The 27,228-nt window shown below is 39.8% G+C and overlaps 1 protein-coding gene and 1 non-coding gene across 13 annotated transcripts in view; one reads left to right on the top strand and one right to left on the bottom strand.

Annotated features, from left to right (window-relative positions):
- The window catches only part of DIS3L2 (DIS3 like 3'-5' exoribonuclease 2), a 398,793-nt gene that overhangs the window by 106,394 nt on the left and 265,171 nt on the right, over positions 1-27,228 (top strand). For all 12 annotated transcript variants that reach the window (XR_008619304.1, XR_008619302.1, XR_003677896.2 and 9 more), the window contains exon 6: positions 20,191-20,425. Coding sequence is in view for 7 of the 12 variants with exons in the window: in XM_055090536.1 (XP_054946511.1) it covers positions 20,191-20,425 (235 nt within the window). In the remaining 5 variants the exon portion in view is untranslated. The remainder of the gene's footprint in view (positions 1-20,190; positions 20,426-27,228) is intronic.
- LOC112065125 (U6 spliceosomal RNA) lies at positions 16,974-17,080 on the bottom strand. Its single transcript, XR_002891852.1, has one exon. It is a non-coding gene; the product is annotated as a U6 spliceosomal RNA (small nuclear RNA).

Consider the following 27,228-nt stretch of genomic DNA (forward strand, 5'->3'; position numbering starts at 1 on the left):
TTTTTTTTCCGGTACGCGGGCCTCTCACTGCCGTGGCCTCTCCCGTTGCGGAGCACAGGCTCCGGACGTGCAGGCCCAGCGGCCATGGCTCACGGGCCCAGCCGCTCCGCGGCATGTGGGATCCTCCCAGACCGGGGCGCGAACCCGGTTCCCCTGCATCGGCAGGCGGACGCGCAACCACTGCGCCACCAGGGAAGCCCGTAACTTTCTTATTTTAAAGGTGAGGGAACTAGGACATGTTTCAAGTTAGAAGTAATGTGACGTGCTTCAAGTTATGTATTGAACAGCAAATCCAGTATCTTAGTTCTTGAAGGCTCTACCTCTGTGACCGTTTCTTCATATCACAGGCTTTCTGGAATCCAGAGGATATAGGTGCATATCATTTGGTTATGTTGTGGATGCAGTTTGGATCAGGATGGAGGATACTGAGAGTGGGTAAATTTCTCTGTTTCTAATTAGAGGTATAAGCTGATATTGAAGATAGCAGGGAGGTGTAGGGGAGAAATTCATTTAGCCAAAAATGTCTGCTATACCTGTGTTTATGCTGTGCCCTGGGATGTCCTTGTCACAGATTTTCTTTGTTTGGGGTACTTACTTCCCAGAAATGGCTTCCTGCTGTTCCAAGTTTTCTAAGACTCATGCTGGTTTACAGCCTTCCTCTTCCTTGAAACAATATGAAGTTAGATAATATCCCTACTTTTCCCAAGTGTGGAAACAGGAACTGGACTCTATATGGTTGAAAGAGTGTAAAGCCAGGCTGAAGTCAATCATTGATCACAAAGAATCTTTGGGATAAAATGTCCAGAGATAGAAATACTGACTAAATGGGTTAGGAAAGCATTTGAAAATGAAATGTGATAGGTATGGCAGGTAAATGCATGTAAACATGTTTGATCCATAAAACATTTTTATCTGTGCCTATTTTTAAAAAATAGCTTTATAACTTACGGCTTCTTCTGTTTTACATCTCTGGTCCTGAGTTCATAGTATTGTATTCTGGAAAAGCTAGAAGTATTAAAATAGTGCTTTAAGGGTAAAGCATCTCTCAGTATTTCCATTATAAAATGCAATTTTAAAGGGTTTAGAAGTCAGCTATAAAAATTTGTTCTTGGCTGATACTTTGTATACAAAAATCTCCGCCCAGGGTAATTTTCAGAAGAATTTTTGCAGTGGCATAAACTGTGAGGTTATATGGCAGTACCCGATTACATTGAGCTCATTTTTTATGCTTCTATCAAAGTGGGGGAAAGATGACAGCTTTTAAACTGATTCAAATAATAGTATGAAAATTATATTTCTAGCCCTGTGCTTTTAGAAAATTTTGGTTAAAAAAATGTTACTCTACCATCAGAAGACTCACCATTGGCTTAAGTATCCAAATAATAGCAGCACTTAACCCAGTGTAAGCCCCAAATCTAGATGACTTTAGAATAATTCTTTTAAAACCAGATTTTAACAGCTGATTTTGAAAGTAGTATTTGGGCCGTCAGTGACTATGTAACCCCAAAGAGATCCCTTTGGGCCGCACTTGTTGAAAAATAGCTTTCTGTTTGGTACCTGAGCTTAGCTGTCTGCAAAGCAAGGAAGGAAGTACTCACGGGAAAGCAAAAACATGTTTCTTACGTGACTGGAGACTTACACAGTGAAGCTGGAGAGCCTCTTGTTAATGTAACGTTCTTCCCAAAGCTTTGGGTAGGTCTTAACTTGAAAAGAAGGTTGACCACAATGCAGATAAGCTCCTTGCTCTTACACTGTTGTGAATACACGTGCACATACACTTCCACTGCACTTTACAGCTTGGCCAGGTTTCTTTTTCTTTTTCTTTTTTTTCCCTACTTCTTCTTCAAAGCTAAATCACATAAGCAGATTTCCTCCAGGGATAATTTTATATGTGGTAGCCAGACTGGTCTTAGAGTTCACAATAGCTTCCTCTGTTGTGTCAACCTCTGAACCTTGGAAGTACAGTTCTGTGCATAGAGCCCATAGGGAACATTTGAGGTCTTGTCGTTTTGAAATGAAATACGACTTCATGTGAAATGTGAATTGAAAATGATACTGGATTTTATACAGTTGTTCAGAAATATAGTCTCCATGGTGGAAAAGGAACTGCCTCATTAGTGAAAGTCTGCCCCACCTTATTGTCTGAACTAATGATGCTATACCATACTCAGGGCCGAACAAGGTAAAAAGAACAACAGGACCAACAGCAGAAACACGTTAGTTTTTGCTCTGAAAGAAAACAACTTCCTTGCACAAATATACTTATCAATGCTTATTCAAAGATCTTAGGAGATTTGCTTTAGGTTCGTAGGGTCCTCTTGTCCACCTGCCGGGGCCTCCAGCTCCGGGTGTGCTGAGGTAGAGGAAAGCCTGCCTTGGCTTCAGCGATTGAGGCCTGTTGCCTTCTCTGGAGTCATCTATGCTGAGAGGCCACTTCTCCATCCTTGTCTGGTCCAAGTTTAGGTGGCTTATTATAGGGAGAGACAGGCGCTCATGCTGTCATGACCCAATGATATGGAAGTGATAGTGGAAATCTTAAAGGGAGAGAAGGGTACTACCGTACCATCGAGCAAGTGTGTGAATTCACAATTCCTGAGAAGTGGGTATGTTTAGTATAGAGATGCCTTTTTGGGGAAAGAGTAGATTATGTAATTTTCCAGAGGAGTCATCTGTTTGTATCCTTATTTTGCTCCATTGCCCCAGATTTGGCCAGTGGACGCCCCCTAAGTTGGTTCCTGTGTCATTTTGACATGTTCTTGTCATCCTTTGAACACTTTATATTCTGGAGATGTTCCAGCCTCATCTTTCCCTGTGTGAGCCAAGAAATTAGCCATTTTCTAAGAAGTCCTGGTACCTTTTAGTGCATAAATCCAGATGCTCCCAAGCCTTCTCAATGAAGAGAGCTAAGAAATATAAGTATGCATATTTACTTATATCTCTGTGTCTGTCTGTCTCTCTGTCTGTCTGTCTAACTAGGTAGCTACCTGCCTACCTACCTATCTTGAAAACTGTGAGTTTACACTAAAAGCTCCAATTCCAGTGCAATACCACAGGGTTCATTATAGTTTCCCCCTTTCGGTATTTGTAACTCTCTTGTTTAATGATGAGAAACCTGGCTCTTACTGTCCACATATTTACTTATTTGCTCATCCCTGTTTGTAACCAATATGCTGACATTGCTGGCCTGCTATTCTACTAGGTCACCTTTCTTACTCAGGCTTCAATCCTTGTCTCCTCACTCAGGCTGTGATTCCCCATCATTGTACCATATTATTTTTGAGCTTGTGTTCTTTTAAATTTGGGAGTTCAGTGGCACTTGCTGTACAAGAACCTCGGCTCTACCCGTGTATAGCGTACTGTATCATTTCTATCCTTTTTTTCTGGCTGTGCTGCGTGGCACATAGGATCTCAGTTCCCTGACCAGGGATCGAACCCGTGCCCCCTGCAGTGGAAGCGCAGAGTCTTAACTACTGGACCTCCAGGGAAGTCCATATCGTATCTATCTTGATATTTGTCTTGATGGCTATCTTTCTTTTAAGCATCAAGTTGAGAAGAAAGAAAAGAGGTAAGCTGTGTGTGCACGCATGTGCATTTTAACTAAGGTGCTGTGGATAACATTCAAGGCTGTCTTCGGCAAGGAAGAGCTCAGTCTTCCTTTTGGATTTGTGTGTGTGTGGCTTTTCAGAAGTGTCCAGCTCTAACTACATCTGTCTACTTGTTCCTCAAACATGCCTACTTCCTGGACTTTTTCTATATCATCTTTTTCATAATATCCACCCTCTTGACCCATGCTGTTAACCACCATCTTTCAAAGCCCTTCTTGGTCATCTCAGCAGGAAGCAGTCATTCCTTTTGTTGGAGTTTATGCCATTCAAAGGATACTTACTTCTGCTTAAAGGTATTTGGGGATGTGCTCTGTGGGTCCTACTTATTTCCAGGTATCAGTAGGCCAGTACTAATGATGATATTTTTGAAAGTATTTTGTTCACTATTAAGTGTCACCTCACTGTGCGGAGGAGTTATTTAATGCCTAATAGAGGCCTTGCATATTATAAGATTTTAATAAATGTTTACTGGGTTTTAAATTTTTTCAGAATGAAAAACATTTGGTATTTTCAGTTGATAACTTTGGCTCATACTTTCAATGTTTTAATTGAGTTTTTGCTCCCCACTGTATATAGATGCTAAGCTTGTTTGGCTTGGGTACAGAGAGATTTATTTGGTTCACATATTAGCATATAGTAAAATTTACCCTTTTTAGCATTCAGTTCTATGAATTTTAAAGCATGTATAGCTATGTGTAACCTCTGCCACAGTCAAGATGGAAAACAGTTCCGTCCTACCCACAAATTCCCTTGTGTCTCCTTTTAGGCAACACTTCCCCTTACCCCACAGCCCCTGCCAACCACTAGTCTGTTTTATGTCCCTATGGATTTGTCTTTTGTGGAATGTCATGTAAATGGAATGATTTTGAGTCTGGCCTTTTTCTATTAGCATAATGCATTTGCGATTCATCCGTGTTGTTCAGTGTTGCTAAATAGTATTCCGTTGTATTAACGTCCCAGAGTTTGTTTACCCATCCACCAGCTGAAGGACGTTTGGATTATTTTCAGCTTTTGACCATTAAGAATAAAACTGCTATGAATGTTGCTGTACGTGTCTTTGTATGAACATATGTTTTTATTTCTCTTGGTCAAATGCCTAGAAGTGGAATTGCTGGGTCATATGGTAAACATATGTTTATCTTTATAAAAAACCATAAAGCTGTTTTCCAAAGTAGTTGTACCATTTTTCACTACCATTAAAAACGTATGAGAGATTCAGTTTCTCCACTTCCTTACCAGAATATAGTAGCATTATTTTAGCCATTCTTGTGGGCAGATAGTAATATTACTTTTTGTGGTTGTAGTTGTTTGTTATCTTTTGTTTTGCATTTTCCTGTTGAGAAAATGATACTGAACATTTTGTGTGTGTATGCTCATTGGCCATTTATATATATTTAGTGTTTTCTGAGGTGTCTGTGCAAGTCTTTAACCCATTTTTAAATTGGTTTGTCTTTGTGTTAATGAATTGTAAGACTTCATGTACTATGGATAAGGACCTCTGAGATATATATGTGTGTGTGTATATATACATTTATTTATTTATTTCAGATCTTCTGTGTTACTGTTTTTTTGTCTAGTTGTTTTATTCCTTATTTGATAAATATTTATGATTGAGGATTTGTTTATTTCTCCCTTTACTTTTGTCAGTTTTTGCTTCATCTGGTTTGAAGCTTTTTTTATTAGGTGCATGTACATTTACAGTCATTATATCTTGCTAATGCATTGACTCTTTTATTAACATGAAATGATCCTCTTTGACCCCTGTAATACTTTTTTTTCTTGAATTCCACTTTGTGTGATGTTAGTATAGCTACTTCAGTTTTATGAAAATGTTTTCAAAGATGGGAAATGATAGAGAACATCTGTATGATGACATGAGAAAGTTTATCATGTAGAAGGAGGGGGCAGTGAAATAGTGGGGGAGAAGGTACTACCCAATGAGCAAAGCCCTCAAGGCAAGAAATAGTATCCAAAGCTGGATCATTCTATCTGTGGTTTGAGGTGGGAAGAAGGAAAGGATGGTTGCAGATACAAGTAAAGTTTTTAGAGTTGGCCATACCTTAAATCTATTTAAAAAATCTAGCAGTAGGCACACAGCTTATAGTGTGCCAGCAACCGCTAAGCAAATATGGTTTCAGTTTTTATTATCAGTACATGAGTGTGGTAGTTCAAGTGTTGGCTGACTTTTCAGATAATTGTGGTTAATCTGTTATTAGTAAATTGTCTATGTGGAACATCCTTAGGCTCTGGGACTGAGGCCCTTACATTAATGTCCTGAATATCCCTTGCTCTGAAAAATTTTCATTGTATACTGTCTGGTTTTCTGGAATGGTCTACAAATTGAGCTTATTTTTCAGTGTGGTCCAGCATATTGAAGTGTGTCTCAAGGATGTGAAATTCATTTTGCTACAGATGGTGTGATGTGAAGGAATCTGAGGTCAGGTACTGCAGCTAAGTCTCTATACATGTAAAAACTTCAAATACAAATAATCTTTATCTGACATGTGCTCTACATCCATGAGCATGTTGTGTAAACTTTTTAGGTTGTTTTCTTTCCTGAATGATGGTAACATTCTTGCTTTGATTCTGTGTCCGAAATGGTTGTGATTCTAAAAGGGGAATGATCTTTGATTCATGGAAACAGGTGGAAATTATTACTAGTAGGCTTCTACTATGAATAAAAATACAAAGAATTATCTTTCAAAAGAACCCCACGTTGAGCATTTCTAAGGAGACTTCAGCTTTGTTCTTTACTAGGATTGAAGAACTGGCCACATTCCTCAGATGCAGGGGAGTACCGTCTAGTCCACCTCCTTGCTACAGCGATGGATTCAGGACTGGGCATGTGACCAAAATCAAGCCCAGCAGCCTAGTCCTGAGACTTTTTTGCAGAGCACCTAGGCAAGAATTTCTCTCTTTTTTTCCACCGTGGTCTCTAAGAGGATGGGATATATTCTGAAGCTCCTGGAATCCTTCTTGACACATGAAGAGAGAGGCTGCCCTGGTTTTGGAGCTGATATTGAGGAAATCTGAGAGTGCCCCGCCGCACCCCCATCACTCTCTCCCTCTGCAAATATCAGATGGGCCTCTCAATATGATCAGATTGACTCAATTATGTAAGCTAATCAGTTACTTATGTAAGCTAATCAGCCAATTCAAGTTAGTTTTTCTCTCTCTTGCAGCTAAAACACTCATTATGAATACATTGAGTATGTTTTAGAGACTTAAGTCAAAATACAATAAAGAGTAAGGTTAAGAGAAAAGCAGTCACTGCGTACAAAGTTACATGTAAATGTATGTATTCTTTCACTAAATCTCAACAGTTGTCTATTTCTTCCATGAACTCTGTTCTTGGAAGTTCTTCTGTCTAGTTCTCTCTCTTGGGAACTCTCCCCTAGGGCTTGCTTACCCAGGTTTCTTTCTATCCACCCTCTTGCCTGACTTTATTTGTTCCTGAGTTTCGGAACTTGGTGTGATATTCTGCCAAATTCTCTTCCCCACCTCTGCTCATTTCTAGCATCAAAGTACATAATACCTTGCTACGGAGATTATTCTAGTTGGAATCTGCTGTGTTCTGTGAATTGTCTCTCCTCTAGGGGAAGTATGCCTGCTTCTTACTCTCTTTGGTGACTACGCACAGAGGCTTGGTTGTATCAGAGTGAAGTTGTGGTTAGTTAGTTTCTTGTGGTGGCTGTGCAGAAAAGGAGAGAGGGCGTGTGTTACAAGACACCCATAATTCTGTTTCAAGTCCCGTGATCTCTTCGGAACAGTGTCCAGAGACCCTAAAGCCAGACTCATCAGACGTCTGTACTCTTCCTCTCCTTCAGTCCAGGCCTGCTCTGCACAGAGGGCTCCTTGACAGATACCGATCATTTCTCCAAGAGCCCTATTTCCTTTCTTTCTTAAAATATTTTTTAAAAAGAATCAGACAATTTAACAAGGGAGTTATATGGTTTTCCTTATTGTACTCACAGAGAAATAGAAAAAGGGAGACAGATCCTGCTGTTCTAAGTTGTTAGAAGCCTATTTTTGAGTTGGTGTGATCTAAGCCAGGAAAGAGTTTGCAGTGGCCTGTGAATGGTGTATAATGGAAGGAACTGGCAGATAAGATTAAAATGGTTAAAAAAAGGTCAGTGGACATTGAGAAGGTCAAGGTCTTTGTATGATAAGCCAAAGAACAGAGAATTAGTTTCTCCTGGGAAGAGAAATCCATGAAAAATTTTGAGTAAAAAGGTAGTTTAATCAGACCTTTTATTTTCTGGAAGTTTGTAGGATGGTCCTGAGAATACCAGGGAATTTGTGGAAATATAAGAGCTCTTGTAAAAAGACAAGTGAAGGCTTTGGTGAAGCAGTATGTTTGGCAGTAGAAAGAGTCAAATATGGTTGTGAGGTTTTGAGTTTGAAAGGCCTGGAAGAAAGTGGTCATGGTGTTAATAAAAAAGAGAACAGGAAGGGGAAGTGCTTTGAGGGGAAGGACTAGAGTGGTGTTTGATGGTTTGAGTTTAAGGTGATAGTAGCACATTAGGATGGAATTGTGTCGGAGACATTGTGTTAGGTGCTATATTAAGTATTGGGACTATAACAGTGAGCAAACAGGAGAAAAAGTCCCCACTTTCATGGAGCTTGTGTTTCACTGGGAAAGACATGATAATGTAAATAAAATACCATGCTCAATAGTGGTAGGTACTGAAGAGGAAAAATAAGGAAAATAAGGGAGATATGAATTTGGGGGTGGGGTTGAGATTTTAAATAGGGTGACCAAAGAAGGCTGCCTTGAGAAGGTGACTTTGAGTAAGAACTGAAGGAAGTGAGGGAGCTGTCCTTGGGAAGATCTTGGGCAACAGTGAAAACATGCCTGACGTGTTCAAGGGATAGCAAAGATGCTGAGGTGGGGAATAGTTGGAGATGAAGTCAGCAGGATCACAGGGTGGGGGCAGAGATCAGGTAGAGCCTGTGCATCAGTCAGGATTTGGGTTTTAGCTCTGATGGAGGCAGAAAGCCTTTGCAGGATTTAGAGCAGAGAATTGACATGATATGACTTACATTTCATAGGCTCACTCTGACTGCTATGTTGGGAATAGATGGAAAGAGGAGAAGAGTAGGAGCAGCCCCCTTACAAGGCTCTTGCCTGTATCCAGGTGAGAGGTGATGGAACCTGAACCAGGGTGGTGGCCATGGTGGCGATGAAGATAGAGCGATAGGATGAGCTGATGGATGTGGGGGGGGGGGGGGGGGGAGGGAGGGAGGAATTGATCCACTGATAAGGATGACAAGATTTTTGGCCTGAATAACTGGGAAGAATGGGGACAGTTTGTTCTACTCCTGTTAACTAAATAAAAGGCACTCTTGGGTTAACTACCATAGGCAAACAAAGTTCCCAATTAACATATATACCTTTAAGAACGTCTGTAATATGTCTTTAAAATGATAGTATCCATGGTCATGTTTTAAAATGAAAGAAGCTTATTGGCAAGCCTTGTGAGGAACTCCCTGTGGAAATATCAATTGCTTTTCTTGGCTCCAAGGTATTTCCTGAACAGTGTATTATACTTTGTCCCAAGCATGCCATTAAGGGATTTGAAAGTTTGTTAAAACATGTGTGGCAAGTGAGTGCTGTCACTTAAACCCAGCCAGAGGAGCCAGGAAACGAGAAGCGAAAAGCGGCTCCTAGGTGGACTTCATGACATGCGTTAGCTCTGAATCAGAGGCTCAGGTAGTGGGATAGGCAGGGCATTATCTCCTGTGCACAGAGCCTTCAGCTGACACTGTTGTAAACAGCCCTTTCAGCAGAAAGTGCCTGTGGACATAGGCATATGTAAATCTTTTTGGAGAAGCTCCATTTTACCAAGTTGATAGATAGCAACCCCTGCCCCAGGGGAATGTCATAGAATTTATTTGCTTGGAACAGAATTTTCCAGTGCTAATATAGACTTTTTGTTTTTATGAGATTTAAAATAGTACTCTTCAAAGATGGCTTTTATGTTCAAAGGAGGGTTTTTTTATATCAGTACACAGGGAGACTATGAAATGTTTCATGCTTGGAGTTTGGGAATGTTACTTGGCATTTTAATTTATGATTCCATTTAAATTGGTTACAGGTACTCTTACTCCCCAATTTTGAAATACATTATATTAATTATACAAGGAGGGAGAAGAAAAAAACTAATTGAGTTTTAAAGTGACCGGTTTCTTGACTCTGTTGAGTTTGAGTTGCTCTTTGCAGTTGACCTGATTTACAGCTCAGTGTAGACATCCCCCCACGCTCCTTCTAAGGGACAGATTGGTACTTCACACTCTGCAGAGATCAGGAAACATCCCTGGAAGCTGTGCTCACGTTTTGGCTTTCTCGTCTTCAGGCATTCATGATTTTTCTAGCTAAAAATGTTGTTTTAAATTGGTGACAGTGAACTTTATGGTTACATTTGGGTCCATATTGAAACTGGAGTTATAATTTAGATATGAAGGTCTAGAATTATTTTAGGAAAATGCATTTATTTAAATGCCTTCCAGTTTTATTCATTTGCATGTGTACTTATATTTGCTTCTTATGGTGATAAGTTTCAACTCTGATAAAATAACTGGTGGCTCGTCCCTGGTTTCCAGACAGTGTAGTAGTGGAGGGCAGTGCAGTATCATGTAGATAAGCATCTGAGTTTAGCTGGCTCTTGCTGCTTGGTAGTTATTTATTTCTTGTAATTTTTTTTAGAATTCTTCTTTTACAGCCAATTCAAGTCTTTCTCATTCTCGTCAGAAGAAGAGAAAAGGAAACTAATATTTATTGAGCATGGTTTATATGCCAAGCATTTTGGGAGCCTCTGGGGAATATAAAAAATGAATGGTATGGTTTGCTGTCTGGTGGAAGAGAGAAATATGTAAACAAATAAATGGAATATAGCTTCGTCAACAAACTTATAATGAAACAATAGGTAAGGAATAGCAGTGGAACAAAGGAAGGAAACAACATTTCTTAAGAGATGGGAGAGTTTAGTCAGAGAAGCAGTCACAGAGGAGCTGGATCTTGAATTTTGATTGAGTATTTGCCAGGCAGGCAAAAGATGCAGAGGTATTTCATGCAGTGGGTGTTAGTGGTGGGAGATGTACATGCAAAGCTCACTCTGAATCTGTTTGCAGGAAATCTCCCATAGGAGTGTCCACGACTGAGAGCTGGACTTAGAGCCCTAGGTCGGTGGTCATGTCACAGCTCTGCTATTTAGTAGCTGTGGGATTGTGACATGTCTGAACCTGTTTCTTCCTGTGAGATGGAGATAATTATTCTCCTGTGTATCACCCAGGGTTGTTGTGTAGATCAAATTAGTTAATGTGTGTAAAGCACAGGGAAGATAGTGCAATATGAATGTGGAGAGTGATAATAGCAGTCCTAGTGTTTAACGTGTTCATAATCATATTTAAATTCTCTCTGCTTCACTAGCTCCTGTTCCTTGTGAAACCCCCTTTGAGTCTTTCCTCAGTGCTCAGTTCTCAACCTCTCTTTTCAGAGAAGCTTGGCCTTTGCTGAGCCGTTGTGGTTAACTTCCTGATCTGGATTCCTGTCCTCCAGTACACTCTTCCCGTCCCCTGATCTACATTTCCAGCTACCACCTGGATGTTCCCGATCACCTTGGACTTCCTGGTTCTAAAGACCAAATTTGTTTCCTTCTATACAGATTCACTTACAATTTTGTTCCTGGCACCTGTGCTAAGAGCTTTTCATATATTATCTCAGTTCCACAATAATCTTATGATATTGAGTACTCTTGTCCCCATTGTAAATATAGTGAAACTGAGATTCAGAGAGATTACATAGCTTTGCCAAAGTGGCATAGCTACTAAGCAGCAGAGCCATGATGCAAACCCAGGTGTGTTGACTACAGTTCCTTCTCTTAACCACTTTTCCCTACTTCTCACTTTACTAACTTTACAGTAAAGACCAGACACATTAACTTGGCATTCGGTGCTCTTCATGTTTGCTTCTTCATCCTCTTTTCTCACTCTTACTGTACATTTTCACTACTACTTGCCTTTCCTGAGGGAAAATTTGTATTTTCTTATCTCCTTGCTTTTGCATATGTGTCCTTTCCCATCTTAGTCTCCTTTTCCTGTGTTCACCTGTCAAAATCCTGAGGGATGCGGGGCGGTGTAGGGGAATAAGCCAGGGCGGGAGTTGAGTAGATCTGTTTTCTGCTTTCCCTCACAGTCTTGATCTGTTTCACAAAGGGCTGGACCAGGTTACATTTATACCAGCAAAGTATCGCTGTACATTCTTGCTGACATTTGGTATTGTCAGGATTTTTAGTTTTTGCCTGCCTGTGGGTTTGTGGTGATATCTCATTGTGCTTTTGATTTGCATTTCTCCGATGACAAACGAGGCTGAGCAGCTTTCCATCTTTTTTGTCTATTTGGCAATAAAGATTCACTATTTTGTTAAGTGCCTTTAAGGCTTTTCCCCATTTCTCTGTTGGAGTGTCTTTCATTGATCTATAGCAGTTCTTTATATATTCTGGTTATGAGTACTTCTATGGCTTATCTTTTTAAATTTCTTTTACACTATTTTAGGATAGAAGGAAAAATTTAATTTTAATGGAGATGAATTTATCACTGTCTTCTTTCATGGCAGTGCTTTTGGGTTATGTTTAAAATGTATTTCCCTATATATTTTCTAAAATTCTGCCAGCCTTTTAGATTAGCGTCTTCCTTAGACATTTTCCATTCACATGGTTGCATCATGTCTCTGATTTTGCAAGTGTTCTTGTCTTTGAATTAGGGATAGTCTATAAGGCATTTTGCTATTCCTTTGCTAACACAGGGTTCCCCTTAAAGTACAGAAGTCATGCTACACCCACCCTCCTTTTCCAAAAGGTGTATCTCTTCCTCTCTGTGTCTCAGAGCTCAAGATTCTGGGCGTAGGCCTATTCCTTTCAGTAGTAAGCTTCTAATAGCCTCCTCTCCATTTCATCCCTAATGGTTTTCAGGGTTCCTCCCAAGTACTACTGAAGAGGCCACATTACTGCTCTCCATCCGCCAGAGATTGCAGCCTGTTGGAGAAAAGGGGATCACCTTTTCCCTTCATTACACTGCCACACCACTCTGTCACCCAATTTCACCTTCCAAAAGGAGACAATAGGTAGATTACAGATGTATCCATGGTAAAACTAACTTCAGGGTATATCGGACAAACATTTCTCTGTGTGTGTTTGTGTGTGTGTGTGTGTGTGTGTGTGTGTGTGTGTGTTTGCATTTGTATTTTCACTGTTTATTTTTATTAGCAGGGTTATGTGATGCTCATCCTATCCCGTTCATGGAACAAGACTTGAGAGTGAAAAAGTTCTGTATGACCCAGCGATTTGGTTCCCTCACTAATCTGTTTCTGTCCTGTCCTCCAGAGACTAGACTAAATCTCCAAGGGAGAAATAATCCCAGTTGCAGCGTGCACTCAGAATAATAAGTGCAGTCAGCTGCCTCTCTCTCTCAGGTCTGTGGAGGAAACCAGAGGAAGTTTTAAAGTCCTCAGTTAACCAGGTCAGTAATATATCCATTTTCCTGAGGCCTCCCTCCTTTCACTCCGAGCCCAGAGCTCTCCAAAATACTGACCAACCTGAACTGGTAGCCTCCAACGCCAGACTTTTTTTTTTTTGGTACGCGGGCCTCTCACTGCTGCGGCCTCTCCCGTTGCGGAGCACAGGCTCCGGACGCGCAGACTCAGCGGCCACGGCTCACGGGCCCAGCCGCTCCGCGGCACGTGGGATCTTCCCGGACCGGGGCGTGAACCCGCGTGCCCTGCATCGGCAGGCGGACTCTCAACCACTGCGCCACCAGGGAAACCCAACACCAGACTTTTTACTCCCCTGACTCTTAAATTCTTATAGAGTACTTTCTGTCTACTTGTAGATGTGCATTTTTCTGTGGAGGAGGGAGTTATAGCTTTCATCTGATTCTCAGCAGGATCTGCTAAACTTCAAAACTGAGAACCACTGAGCTAGACTTTTCAACTTTTTCAAGGTCAGTCCCACAGAAGAAGGCCTCTTACTTTACAGATCCAGGGAAAATTGGGCTTCTACTTTCTAAGCCACATATTCGTGTGTCTGGAAACTGTTCTGAAAACTCTCTTGCATCCTGATAGTCTTTTATATTCCTTTTTTCATTTTTCTACCCTTTTATCCATCAAATAATGTTTATTCATCAAATATTGAGCACCTAGATTGATTATGCAAGTTGCCATAGAATATACAGAGATATATTATTGGTGAGCAAACAGTCTTAACAGATGAGGTAAAACACATACATAGATAACACTAGCGTAGTGAAAAAAATGAGACGTGCTGTAGAAGAGGTATGTATAAATTGCTTTGGGACTTTAGAAAAGGAAGAAATTACTCTGGTCTGAGGCAGGTAGCAGGGCATGAGGAGGAGCTGAGAAGACTTTGTGGTGGATTCTGGGTTATAGAAAGTCCCAAGGCATTTGGACGAGGTCTTGAGAGATGGGTAGATCTTAGATGTGTGGAAATGTTAGATGCAGTATGCCATCTCTGGTTCTTTATTCATTCAGATGAGACTTGAGTATATAATGTGACTTCATGGAGTTTATATTTATCAGGGAAGATAGACTCTGAACAGGTCATTTCCTACTTAATTGCTGTTCATTCATTCAACATATATTTGAGTGACTACTAAATGCTAGTCCTAACTCTTAGAATATAGCAGTGAATAAAATAGCCTCTGTGCTTATGAAACCCACATCCTAGTTGGGAGACAGAAAGTTTATAATATATTGCTAATTAAGTATATAATATATTGTCAGGTAGTGATAAGTGCAGTGATGAGAAATAAAGCAGGGTAAGAAGATAGAGTCATAACAGCGAGGTGGGGCTGTTTTAGTTAATGTGATCAGGGAATGCCTCTCTGAGAGGAGGATATTTGAGCAGAGATCTAAACAAAATGAAGAGAGCAATCCCTATGAATAGCTGGGCAAAGGGTTTTCCAGATAGAGGGAACAGCAAATGTAAAAATCTCAAGATGGAAGATTTTAGTATTCTATGAATAGCAAGAAGATCTCTAGGACTGGAGTGTAATTTGCCGAGGAAGAAGTTGTAGAAAATGAGAATGCAAAAATAGATATGGGCCAGATTTGACAAGACCTTGTGGCATGGTGGTGGAAGGATGTTGGGAAGCTATTGCGAGAATGACGTGATCTGATTTGTTTTAAAAAGATCACTCTAAGGCTTCCCTGGTGGCGCAGTGGTTAAGAATCCGCCTGCCAATGCAGGGGACACGGGTTTGAGCCCTGGTCTGGGAAGATCCCACATGCCGTGGAGCACCGAAACCCGTGAGCCACAACTACTGAGGCCGCGCTCTAGAGTCCACGAGCCACAGCTGCTGAGCCCGTGTGCCACAACTACTGAAGCCTGCGCACCACAACTGCTGAAGCCCGCGCGCCTAGAACCTGTGCTCTGCAACAAGAGAAGCTGCTGCAATGAGGAGCCCGTGCACCGCAATGAGGAGTGGCCCCCACTTGCCACAACTAGAGAAAGTCCGCCCGCAGCAACGAAGACCCAACACGGCCAAAAAAAAAAAAAAAATCACTCTAGTTCCTTTGGTCCAAAATAGAAGTCAGGAGACCAGTTATTACAGTAGTTATGCAAGGAGATAAAGGTTGCTTGGATTTTTATAGTAACAGTGGAAATGGCAAGAAGATATATTTTACAGGAAGGCTCTCTTGATAGATTGGATGTGGGGTGTGAGAAGGAGAGAGTCAAGGGTGATGCCCCAGTTCAGTGCCGTCTGCCGAGAGAGACAGTGCTGGGAGAGGAATGGGTTCTGGTGGGAACCAAGGGTTCTCCTGTTTGAGGCGCCAGCTGACATCCAAATGAAGATGTCAAGTAGGCAATTGGATATGTGTCTGGAATTTGGGGGAAGGGTTGAGGCGAGGCATTTAATTTTTGGAGTTAATAGCGTATAGAGAGATTTAAAGCCATGAGACTGGATGAAATCATCTAGGCAGTGAGTGTAAATGGATCCTCTCCCTAGTGGTGTTTAACATCTTCCTCTGTTACCTATATCAGGTTAGATTTAAGTTCAAGTTAGGGGAAAATACTTCACAGGTGGTGGTATTTACTTCTTAATTATAGTACATACATCAGTATAGTATTTACTTCCTAAATATAGTACATCAGGAAGTACTTTGGTTCTTTCTCTTTTTATGATATTTGTATTAATCAGTGGGTTCAGGTATTGCTGCTCTGGTCCATCTATTATAAAACTCCATCCCCATCAGCATTTAGCAACCATGGATGATCATCTTCTGCATCCATCATTTCAGTAGGGATGTCAGAATGGTGATAATGAAAGTCTTTAAGTCCTTCCTTCTTAGTTAGCTGAAACTCTTCTATAAAGAAGAATTTTACCTCATCAACTGTTTGGCTAGCCTGAGGTACATTTTATATAGGAAAGGTAGGATGAATGTTTAGAATTTTCTGAGGTTGACCAGAGAGAGCCCTTTCATGATGATTCCTGAGTCCTTTAGATGAGACTCTAGTAGCCTGTGATAGCTTCCTTGTTTTTCCCACATGACAAGATCTTCCAGGTTCTTTTTTTTTTTTTTTTTAGTTTGTGACTGCATCTAGTCGTGGCGAGCGGGGGCTACTCTTTGTTGTGGTGCGTGGGCTTCTCATTGCTGTGGCTTCTCTTATTGTGGAGCGCAGGCCCGAGGCGTGCGGGCTTCAGCAGCCTTGGCGCACGGGCTTAGTTGCTCCTTGGCACGTGGGATCTTCCCGGACCAGAGATCGAAACTGTGTCCCCTGCACTGGCAGGCGGATTCTTTTTTTTTTTTTTTTTTTTTTTTTCTATACACTTAAAATTTTTAATCCAGTACATTTTTATTCAACATTATGGCTGACATTTCATTAAGAATGAAAATGGCCGTAGCATCCTATAGCTCCAATAATTTTCAGTGCTTTAGTGATTTTTCTATCAAGTATATTTTTAACACATTCACTGAACACATTCTAGTTAAATTCCCTATTTTTTACAGCTTACCAGTTTAACTGTACCCCTGTATGGCAGGTGGTTATGATGTCTCTCTCTACAATTCCCTCACACATGCTTTCCTATAAAGTAACTAGTCTTTGTTGTGTTTATTTTTTGTCATTCTTATACTGTGTCCCCTGCACTGGCAGGCGGATTCTTTTTTTTTTTTTTTTTTTTTTTTTTCTATACACTTAAAATTTTTAATCCAGTACATTTTTATTCAACATTATGGCTGACATTTCATTAAGAATGAAAATGGCCGTAGCATCCTATAGCTCCAATAACTTTCAGTGCTTTAGTGATTTTTCTTTTTTTAATTAATTAATTAATTAACATCTTTATGGGAATAAAAAATTGGAATGCTTCACGAATTTGTGTGTCATCTTTGCGCGGGGGCCATGCTAATCTTCTCTGTATCGTTCCAATTTTAGTATATGTGCTGCCGAAGCGAGCACGGCAGGCGGATTCTTAACCACTGCGCCTCCAGGGAAGTGCCCAGTTTCATCTTGTTTGTTTCCTTTTCTTGACTTGAATTAGCCGTTTCTCGAAGGAGTTCCACAACCCTCATTCTTAACCAGTATATGATACGGAACGGTTTTAGAGTGCCTTTTGTATCCTATGACTTTAAGGTGGTCTTTTTTCCCCGTAACATTTATTTTATTCTTGTTTGTACTGCGATAACAAAAATAGAATGAAAATACTTTAAAAATGCAATGTATTAATTTATATTTTAATTATACAGTTTTGAATGACTTGATTTATACATTAAACCCTGCTACCATACAGCATTCTCTGCTTTAGTAACTCAAAAGTGAATTTAGTGCCTAAAACACTAATTCTTGAGTATAGCTAATCTAAACCATGGAGATTATCATAAAATCAGAACTGGGTTGGTTTTGAAATGTGCTGTACAGTTAAGCTTGCTGTACTCTGGTCATTGCTTTCCACTGTGCTCTTTTTCCCATTGACTTTTCCTTGAACTTTGTATGTGTAAGCCAAAGCATAATTCTTAATATGTAGGTAGGCGGAATCATGGTGATTACAGAATTCTCTTTATATTTTACTCACACACATATGCACACATACAAAGACTACCTTTCACTGTGGGATAGTTGAGCCTTCAAATTTTATAAAGTCAGAATTCTGGTTGCCCTCTAATATTTTCTCCTTGGTCTGTGGGAACCAAATCCTTTCTGAAACCGTTAGCAGAAGAAATAAATACATAATAGAAAGTAAAGGCCTGGAACCTTTGTTTAATTAACATCTTTCCAGAAGACTACATTTTACCTTATATTCTAACTGTAGCATGTCAGTTGTTTTCTTTCACCCCTGCCCCCAGCTCTCTTCTTTCTGAGATAAAGTTTGGATGGGATGACACGTAAAAAAGAACAGTAGACCAGTGATTGTGTTGTAGCCACCGTGCTTTAGTCGTAGGGTATGCACACGTACCTCCTGCCTGTGCTTTGGGCTGTTCTGACAGTGCCCAAGGTTGTGTTAATTCTTTGAGGAAGGTCAGGGGCAGATCTTCCTAAATGTTATTGAATTTGCTCGGCACATTTAAGGAAATTGTATGGATTTGCTGATTTGAGTGATGTCAGATTTCTTTTTCTTCTCTAATTTGTCAGTGAATTCTCTGTTTTTTGAATGATATATTTTGGGTCAGGTATGAAACCAGGATTCGTGTTTCAAGGCAGAAGTGCAGGAGAGCTGGTTTTGTAATTGTATATTAATTTAAAACTTAGCTGTTGCTTCACTCTTATGTTCTCATGCAGGACGGGGCCTAAGGGGAATCTTTTTAGAGATTTCTGGCTTAGCCAGTTGAACTTTCTTTTTAACTGTTAAAGAAAAAGAGCCTTGTTTGTTTGGAAATAATGAACAAACGTGGAAATAATGAACAAATTAATGAAGAAATGAATAAATCAGTGAATCTGACAAGAGTCAGATTTCTGTTATCACATTTTCATGAAGTCAGTTTTAAAGTTTTAAAACTTTGGGAATATATTTTTAGAGTCTGCATTCTGATTGTGTGACTATCTTTGTAATATTTTACTTTGATTTTCTGGGTGGATATTATAATATTCATTGGGGACAGTTATGTTAATTGGAATCTGTGACATTATAATGTTTGGAGAAAGATTTCTTTTAATAACTTTTTGTGCGTTGTATAAAATGAAGATCTTTCATTAAGCAAGATCTTTGTGTGATCTAATTCGAACATTAATCTGGTTTGTTGAAAGCAGGCATCTAATTTGAAACCTCAGAGTTAAACTCAGAAAAATATTAGACTTCTCAATTATAAGCACATAGAGAAACTGCTAGAAGCTCACTCACTTCATTCAGGTCTCTGCTCAAAATGTCGCTTCATCCAGGAGGCATCCTCCCTAACCACCCTACTGGTAAACTAGCCTCAGTTTCTAATAACCAGCATTTTCATATTATATATTTTTTTCACTAGCACTTATCACAGTTAGACTTTTGATTGTGTACACCGCTGCATCCTTGCCACCTAGAACAGTGCCTTGCACCGTGGAAGTTACTCCGTACGATTTGTTGAATGAGTAAATTGTTCACCATCTGTCTCCTCACTAGAATGTAGGCCTCATGAGGGTGCCTGGCATGAGGCTGGCCTTCCAGCATTTGTTTGAAAGAATGAAACGAATGTGCTACCAATAGTGATCAAATTCATATACACACACACGTATGTATGATCACATCTTGATTATATGTTTAAATCGCACATTATTAGAAGGATATGGTATTCTAAGTAACATCTAGAACCTACAAAATCTGTCTTTTTTGCTAATGTAGATGGGCAGATTTACATATAGGGTCACCTTTTTTTTTTTTTTTTCAGTGACTAAATAACACTGGTGTATGTTAATGTTGTGCCCATAGAAATCAAAGGGTACTGTCATATCAGTGTCATGTGACTAACTCATTGAATGGATTAGTAGCGGATTCTTTTCTCCTATTTGCTTCATTTTTGTTAAATTGAAAATTATTGACATATTGTGTAATGCTCACTCTTATTTCTAGTGTAAATGTCTATCAGTTGTGTGCTTTCTATACTGATCTCAGGCCTCAAAATGGAGAATTAAGGGTTTATATTTTTTATGGGAACATTTTATAAACTCTTGTTCACACTTAATTTTTTTTCTATTTCATCTTACATTCTTGTGGTTTCATTTGGGAGCACAGTGACAAACTATATGTTGAGTTCTTTTATCATTTCCCAGCATACTAGTTGGTCCCATGTGATGGACACTTTGTGAAGCAGTGTGGTACTTCTGGTATTCAGGGCCTTTGTGGGAGAGAGGAGGAAAATATACATCAGAAAAATGAGAAGTGGATATAGCATTAATCTTGGGCATCTTGAAGAGCTGGATTGATCATAAGGTAATCTGTGCATCTGGAAGATAAAGATTCTTTTTCAGACTACATGGTGAGTGTCCAGTGCTTCTGAATGTGCAGTTTTTTCCTTAGGAAAGAAAAATGAAAAAAGAAAAATCTGCACTTTCCCATTTTTCCCTCCAGTGATTTAGCAGAACTTTTCTCTTTTCTTCAGGTAATTAAACCAGAGAGCAATGACAAAGAAACAGAAGGTGCCTATGAATCAGATCTCCCTGAGGAGCTCTGTGGAAGCCATCTCCTGCAACAGTCCCTGAAAGGCTATAATGACAGTCCTGATGTCATTATAGAGGCTCAGTTTGATGACAGCGACTCAGAAGATGGACATGGCAACGCGCAGAATGCTCTGGTTGATGGTGTTAAGAAACTCTCAGTTTGTGTTCATGAAAAAGGTGAGTACCGGACTGCTCTCTGATGTTTTATTTTAGTAGATTGTTTTAAGTATTGGAATTCTCTCTGTGCTACAGAATTAATCACACAGTACAGTTGGTATCTTTCCAATTTCTAACCTGTGGCAGCTTTTAGGAAAAGGGGCTCTTTGACAGGCTTCCGGATGCTGTTTGTGAGGAGGGGACAGAAATGCTGCTGGTGATTTGTGTGGTCAGCGGTTGCTGTTGTCATTTCCTAATGGGTTTTGCATTGTGCTGATAGCTAACCTTGAAATTTCCTGTGATGAGCCCAATCCCACCCTGTGGTTGATATGAACATAATTAAACCAAACTAAAATCCTTACAAAAAAAGCACTTTGTTTTACCCTGGATTTTGCTTTTAATTTTAACTCGGTACATTTCATCCTTAGTGGTGAATAGATCACCTTAAATTTGATAAGTAGATTATCTTTACAAAGTGTTTTGACTGTAAGCTTTGAAAAAAGCCAGTCTTATTTTCTCTGATCAGAATTTAAGCCATGGGTCCCCTGGATACTGAAAAAAGCAATTGCAAACACATAGGCGAAGAGCTGTGACCAAGGGCCCTACCTGACTGCACTCTGGAAAACTTAAGGGAAAGCAGCAATGAAAATTGGAATATTTCAATGTATAGATTTCTAGGAGGTTTTAAGTGCAGGGAATATGTTTTCTAGCCAGATTGATTTTTATGTATGTTATGAAATGGAAAATATTGACCTGGTTAGGCCAACTAGATTATGAGGGTTTTTTTATCAGGAAGAAGTTTCTGGCACAGTCCCCACGAAAGGCTAGAAGAAATTCCAGAAGATTACTAAAGGAGGATGTTCAGCAGACACCCTGCGATAGGGACTGGTGAGCACAGTTCTCTGACATCCTGAAGAAAGCTGGAGGTGATTTCAGGAAGTGACTGCATAAGGATCACCCTGTGTCTTCACTGCTGATGAGGTAGTGATCTCAGGCAGCGAGCACTTTCTAAAAGCATGTGTTGCTTTCTGGTGCCAAGTACTACTCATTCAGAAGGACTTCCCGACTTTGCAATTCTGTCTGAATGAAGAGGCTGCTGCTTCCTCACTGCCCCACCAGGGGTGCTGACCTGAGGGCACCCAGGTTCCTTTTGTTTTTGTGGCCTGCTTAGATAACTAGTGGTTCCACTGTTCAGGGCCCAGCCAATTTCATTTGGATGTTATTCCTTGAAAATTCCTTCTTCTGATGTTTCTTCTTTCTCCCTTTAAAAACAGTTTAATAACCAGGACCCTAAATAGCCAAATCCTCATCTGCAAGGTCACCAAGGGAGAGAGATACTTGAAGGACAAAGCCAGGGGAAGGAGTACTTTAAAACTTACTGGGTATTTGGCCCCAAAACTACTTTGTGGAAACCTAGCTCAGGTGATTGAACTTGGAAGACCTCAGCAGCTTCTTTTCCTCTAGGTTCCAAGTTGAAGGGATGAGATGCTTCAGTTTCTCATTAGTGATTGGTACCAATACAAGGGCAAGGAAATATTGATGGATGGAAGTGATGGCAGAATTGATGCCCGGGGTGGATATTAATAATTCACTTTACCTTTGTTTGGGAAATTCTGATGCCAGACGTACTCTTGATTTGTCCTCTGTTGTAATTTTCCTCCATCTCTCTTGCAAGTAAGTGTCATTGAGTGCTTTACAAGTCCACCATATGCAGTTTTTTTCCTTACTGTTTTTACGGTCTTCGTATCCTACTGTTATTTATATTGCTTCCTTACTGGCCCTGACTGAGGGAACAGCCTTAATCCTTCCCTCAGTATCTGGTACCAATTTCTCTTTCCTGCTAGCCTCTAAATAGAGAGTTTTGAAACCACATGGCTGTTTCTCATTTCTTGCCCTCTTGATATTTAGGAAAATTGCAATTTGCTCTTTTAAAAATCATGGTGTTTTTAAGGATATTTCAACCAGCTTCTCTTCTCTGGATAATATAAAATCTGGTTACAGTTAGGATGTTAGTTCTTTTTGCACCATTTAAGGGTTTGAAATTTGTTATTGAAACAAACCATAACCTTAAGAACATCATAAACTTTTCCTAAGACTTCTAGAAAGGTTCTTTGCTTTGTGTTGTAATTGCAAATGGATTATTAATCCTAGTTCACACCTGTGTGCAAAAGAGTGGTTTTTGTTTGAATATCATGTTTTTTTTTTTACCCAAAGCAAACATGACATATTACATGTGTATACTTAGTATATCCCTTTTTGCCCGGGAAACATTCATATCTTTACCATAACTACCAATTACTCTGGTAATTGAGCAGGTAACCCCAGCTGTATGCAGCAAGTGCCTATCATTGCATTCAGAGAAAAGTTTCTCTGGGCATCTAGACCTACACAGTAGTTTCTTCTAGGAAGACAACATGGATCTGTATCATCCTCAGCCCTTGAAAGAATAGGCCAAAGACCTGGGCCCCTTTTGTAGGTCCAGTCCCACAGCCTCCCGACGCTGAGCTTTTACCACTTCCCAGGCAATGGCATTATTGTCAGCATAGAAAGCTGCCATCTATGTCAAGACTGGGGACAACCCAAATAAATATTCTTTGGTATCAAGTATTTGAGTAACGGTTGCCTGGTTAGCAAACTCCAAAGGATAAAAAACATCATGACTAATTGGTACAGTAGCTCTTTATCATACATCTTTGGGAACTTTAAGAACAGTTTTGGCCTCTGAGTCTTGGCGATGGTGACCTAATCAGGTGGTGATGTACTTTTCCTGTTCTCTACCTTAGTGCGGTCTGTCAGAGATCTCGTTCAGCTTTCTGGTCTGGAGACAAGCTTCCGCCGGTACCCTGATGACTGAACATGGGTTTGAATGTAGAGTCGGTGACCCTCTCAGTTCTCATTTTTGTCTCTGGCCACCTTCAACTCTTTTTTGAAGGGAGAATCCACATGGAATCCTTGTTCCCTTCCGAGGTTTGAATCGATCTCTTGCTGTGCCTCCTGGGGCCTGCCCAAGTCAATCTTAGGAGTCAGGAAGAGCCCTTTTTTCACACTTAAAATTCATCTCCTTCCAGCGACAGGCCTATTCATTGCCTAGGTTTAAGCTCTCTTTCCTTGGATAAAAAGTAACCATATTTCCCTTTGGCTGAGAAAAGCTGATCCATATGATTATTCTCCTGTGATACTTTGGGGTTACTGAAATGCCAAAACCCTTACTCCTGGCTGTCTAGAAACCCTTCTTTCTCAGAGCTAATTTTTTTCATTTCCTTTCTGCTAGTGTTTCCAGCTTCTGAGATCAAATCTTTCTTATATTTTTGTTTCCTAGCTCTCCACTGTGTATAATGATGATTAATATAATTAGAAGACAGTTATGTTTGCTTCAGAAATTATATTAAAAATTAAATATAAGGCAGTTTCCCATCAACCACAATTTTTGGACAATGTTTTTTTGTTTTTTAACATCTTTTTTGGAGTATAATTGCTTTACAATGGTGTGTTAGTTTCTGCTTTACAACAAAGGTCACAAACCACCTAGCTGATCTCCCTGTGCCATGCGGTTGCTTCCCACTAGCTATCCACCCTACGTTTGGTAGTGTATATATGTCCATGCCACTCTCTCACTTCGTTGGACAATGTTTTGTGCCAGTGTTTTAAAGTATTTTTTTGTTTCAAAAAAAGAGTAAAGCCTTGTCCAGACCTATGTTAGAAGGATACAGTGGGAATTTTTGCTTCCCTGTCTTTTATTTATTTATTTTTAGCTGCGTTGGGTCTTCGTTGCTGCACGCGGGCTTTCTCTAGTGGCGAGCGAGGGCTGCTCTTTGTTGCGGTGCGTGGGCTTCTTGTTGCGGTGGCTTCTCTCGTTGCGGAGCACAGGCTCTAGGCGCGCAGGCTTCAGCAGTTGTGGCACGTGGGCTCAGTAGTCGTGGCTCGCGGGCTTAGTTGCTCTGCGGCATGTGGGATCTTCCCGGACCAGGGTTCGAACCCGTGTCCCCTGCATTGGCAGGCGGATTGTTAACCACTGCAGCACCAGGGAAGCCCTTCCCTGTCTTAGACTGAGTGGGTAATGCATTCATATCATGTGTGATTCAGGTAGAGACAGATGGTGAGGACCTCCAATGTCTAAGACCCAAATCCTGTGCTAGACCAACCATTTCTCCCTGTGAAGTCCATTATGCTTTATTACAGGATATTGAATATAGTTCCCTGGGCTAATACAACAGGACCTTGTTGTTTATCCATTCTGTATAAAATAGTTTGCATCTGCTAATCCCAAACTCCCAATCCTTCCCTCCCCTACCCTACCTCCCCCTTGGCAACCACAAGTCTGTTCTTTATGTCTGTGAGTCTGTTTCTGTTTCGTGGAAGTTCATTTATGTCATATTTTAGATTCCACATATAAAAGATGTCATATGGTATTTGTCTTTCTCTTTCTGATTTACTTCACTTAGTATGATAATCTCTAGGTCCATCATGTTGCTGCAAATGGCATTATTTCACTCTTTTTTATGTCTGAGTAGTATTCCATTGTGTGTGTATGTGTGTGTGTATACCACATCTTTTTTAATCCATTCATCTGTCGATGGACGTTTAGGTTGCTTCCACGTCTTGGCGATTGTAAATAGTGCTGCTATGAAAATAGAGGTGCATGTATCTTTTTGAATTATAGTTTTGTCTGGATATATGCTCAGGAATGGGATTGCTGGGTCGTATGGTAGTTCTATTTTTAGTTTTTTAAGGAACCTCCATACTGTTTTCCATAGCAGCTGCACCAATTTACATTCCCACCAACAGTGTGGGAGGGTTCCCTTTTCTCCACACCCATGAAACTTCTTTTACCTTCTCATTCCTGCCAATAGTTAGAATTATTCAGCTTTCTAGTTTTTTATACTCTAGAGATTAAGTTCTGTAAATTGCCTTTTCATATTGTTTGCCCATTGTTCCATCATGGTTACTGTTCTATGGTTGATTTGCAGGCAATTCTTATCTATTCCCTATAATAATCCCTTTTCCATTTTAGGCATCACAAATATCTTCTACCATTCTGTCCTTCAGTCATTTGTCTATTAACTTTATGGTGTTTTTCATTGAACAAAAATTCTTAATTTTTCTGTGATAAAATGAATCATATACTTTATGGGTTTTTTTTTTTTTAGTTTTTTGCATATGCTTAGGTCACATAGATGTTTTCTCATACAGTCTTTTATTAACTCCACAGTTTTGCCTTTTGCTGAACTTCATGAAGCTGATTCTTCATTGATTGAGAGTATCATTTGGTTTCTCTCCTTTAAATCTATTTTTGTTATTGAACCATCCTCGAATTCCTGGGATAAATCCTACTTAATCCCAATATATTATTATTTTTTCAGTACAGTTTTGGATTTACTTAGGTAATATATAGTGTAGGATTTTTTTGTATCATGTTAAATGGACCTGTCATTTTCTTATCATTATCTGGTTTTTACAGTCAAGATTATATTAGCTTCATAAAATGTCCTGGTCAGTTTTTTTTTTAATTGTTATTGGAGTATAGTTGCTTTACAATGTTGTGTTAGTTTCTGCTGTACAGCAAAGTGAATCAGTTATATGTATACGTTTATCCCCTCTTTTTTAGATTTCCTTCCCATTTAGGTCACCACAGAGCTTTGAGTAGAGTTCCCTGTGCTGTACAGTAGGTTCTCATTAGTTATCTATTTTATACATAGTAGTGTATCTATGTCAATCCCAATCTCCCAGTTCATCCCACCACCCCCCTTTCCCCTTGATATCTGTAAGTTTGTTCTCTACATCTGTGTCTCTGTTTCTGCTTTGCAAATAAATTCGTCTGTACTGACGGTTTACTATTTTCCCAGAATAGCTTGTGTAAGACAGGAGTTACATTGTAAAGCATACTCCAATAAAAATTAATTTAAAAAAAAAAACAGGAATTAAGTCTTCCTTAAAATTTGGTAGACCTCATTGTAAAATTTTCTGCACGTGCTATTTTTCAGAAGGTGAGATCTTTGCTCTTTCAGTCTCTTTTATACTGATTGGTCTGTTCAGTCTCTCTTTTTGATGCGAATTTTGGCATAACTGAAGGGGAATTTATCCACTTGAATTTATGATCACATAGATATTCCTAATACTCATTAATATTCTTTAATTGTTAAAATAACTCCTTGTGTTGGTACTTTCGCCTCCCTTTTTGTTCTGTATTTTAATTGTTTGACTCTTCTCTCTTTTTTCTTAACTCTTGCTTGCCAAAGATCTATCTTATTAATCTTTTCAAGGAACATGATTTTTGGTTGTGTTATTTTTCTGTTTATTGTTGATGATGTTGTTCTGTATATCATTGATATTTGCCCTTATCTTAGTTATTTATTCCTTACTTGGGGGGGTTGCTTTTTTGCCCTTTTCCCAACTTCTTGAGTTGAATATGTCTTTTCAACTTCTCTTGTTTCCTTTGAAATATTTTTAAAGCTATAAAATTCCCTCTAAATACTTCTTTTGCCATATCTAGGATATACCTAGGTATATTTTTGTATACATGCATAACCATATATGTATTTACACATAATAATCACTGATACTTATTGAACATTTACTGTGTGCTAGGCCCTAAGTGCTTTATAATTATTCCTCATGATATTTATTTATTTATTTATTTATTTTTTTTGCGGTACGCAGGCCTCTCACTGTTGTGGCCTCTCCCTCTGCGGAGCACAGGCTCCGAACGCGCAGGCTCAGCGGCCATGGCTTCACGGGCCCAGCCACTCCGCGGCATGTGGGATCCTCCCAGACCGGGGCGCGAACCCGGTTCCCCTGCATCGGCAGGCGGACGCGCAACCACTGCG

Source organism: Physeter macrocephalus, chromosome 2, assembly GCF_002837175.3.
Source record: "Physeter macrocephalus isolate SW-GA chromosome 2, ASM283717v5, whole genome shotgun sequence".
NCBI lineage: Eukaryota > Metazoa > Chordata > Mammalia > Artiodactyla > Physeteridae > Physeter > Physeter macrocephalus.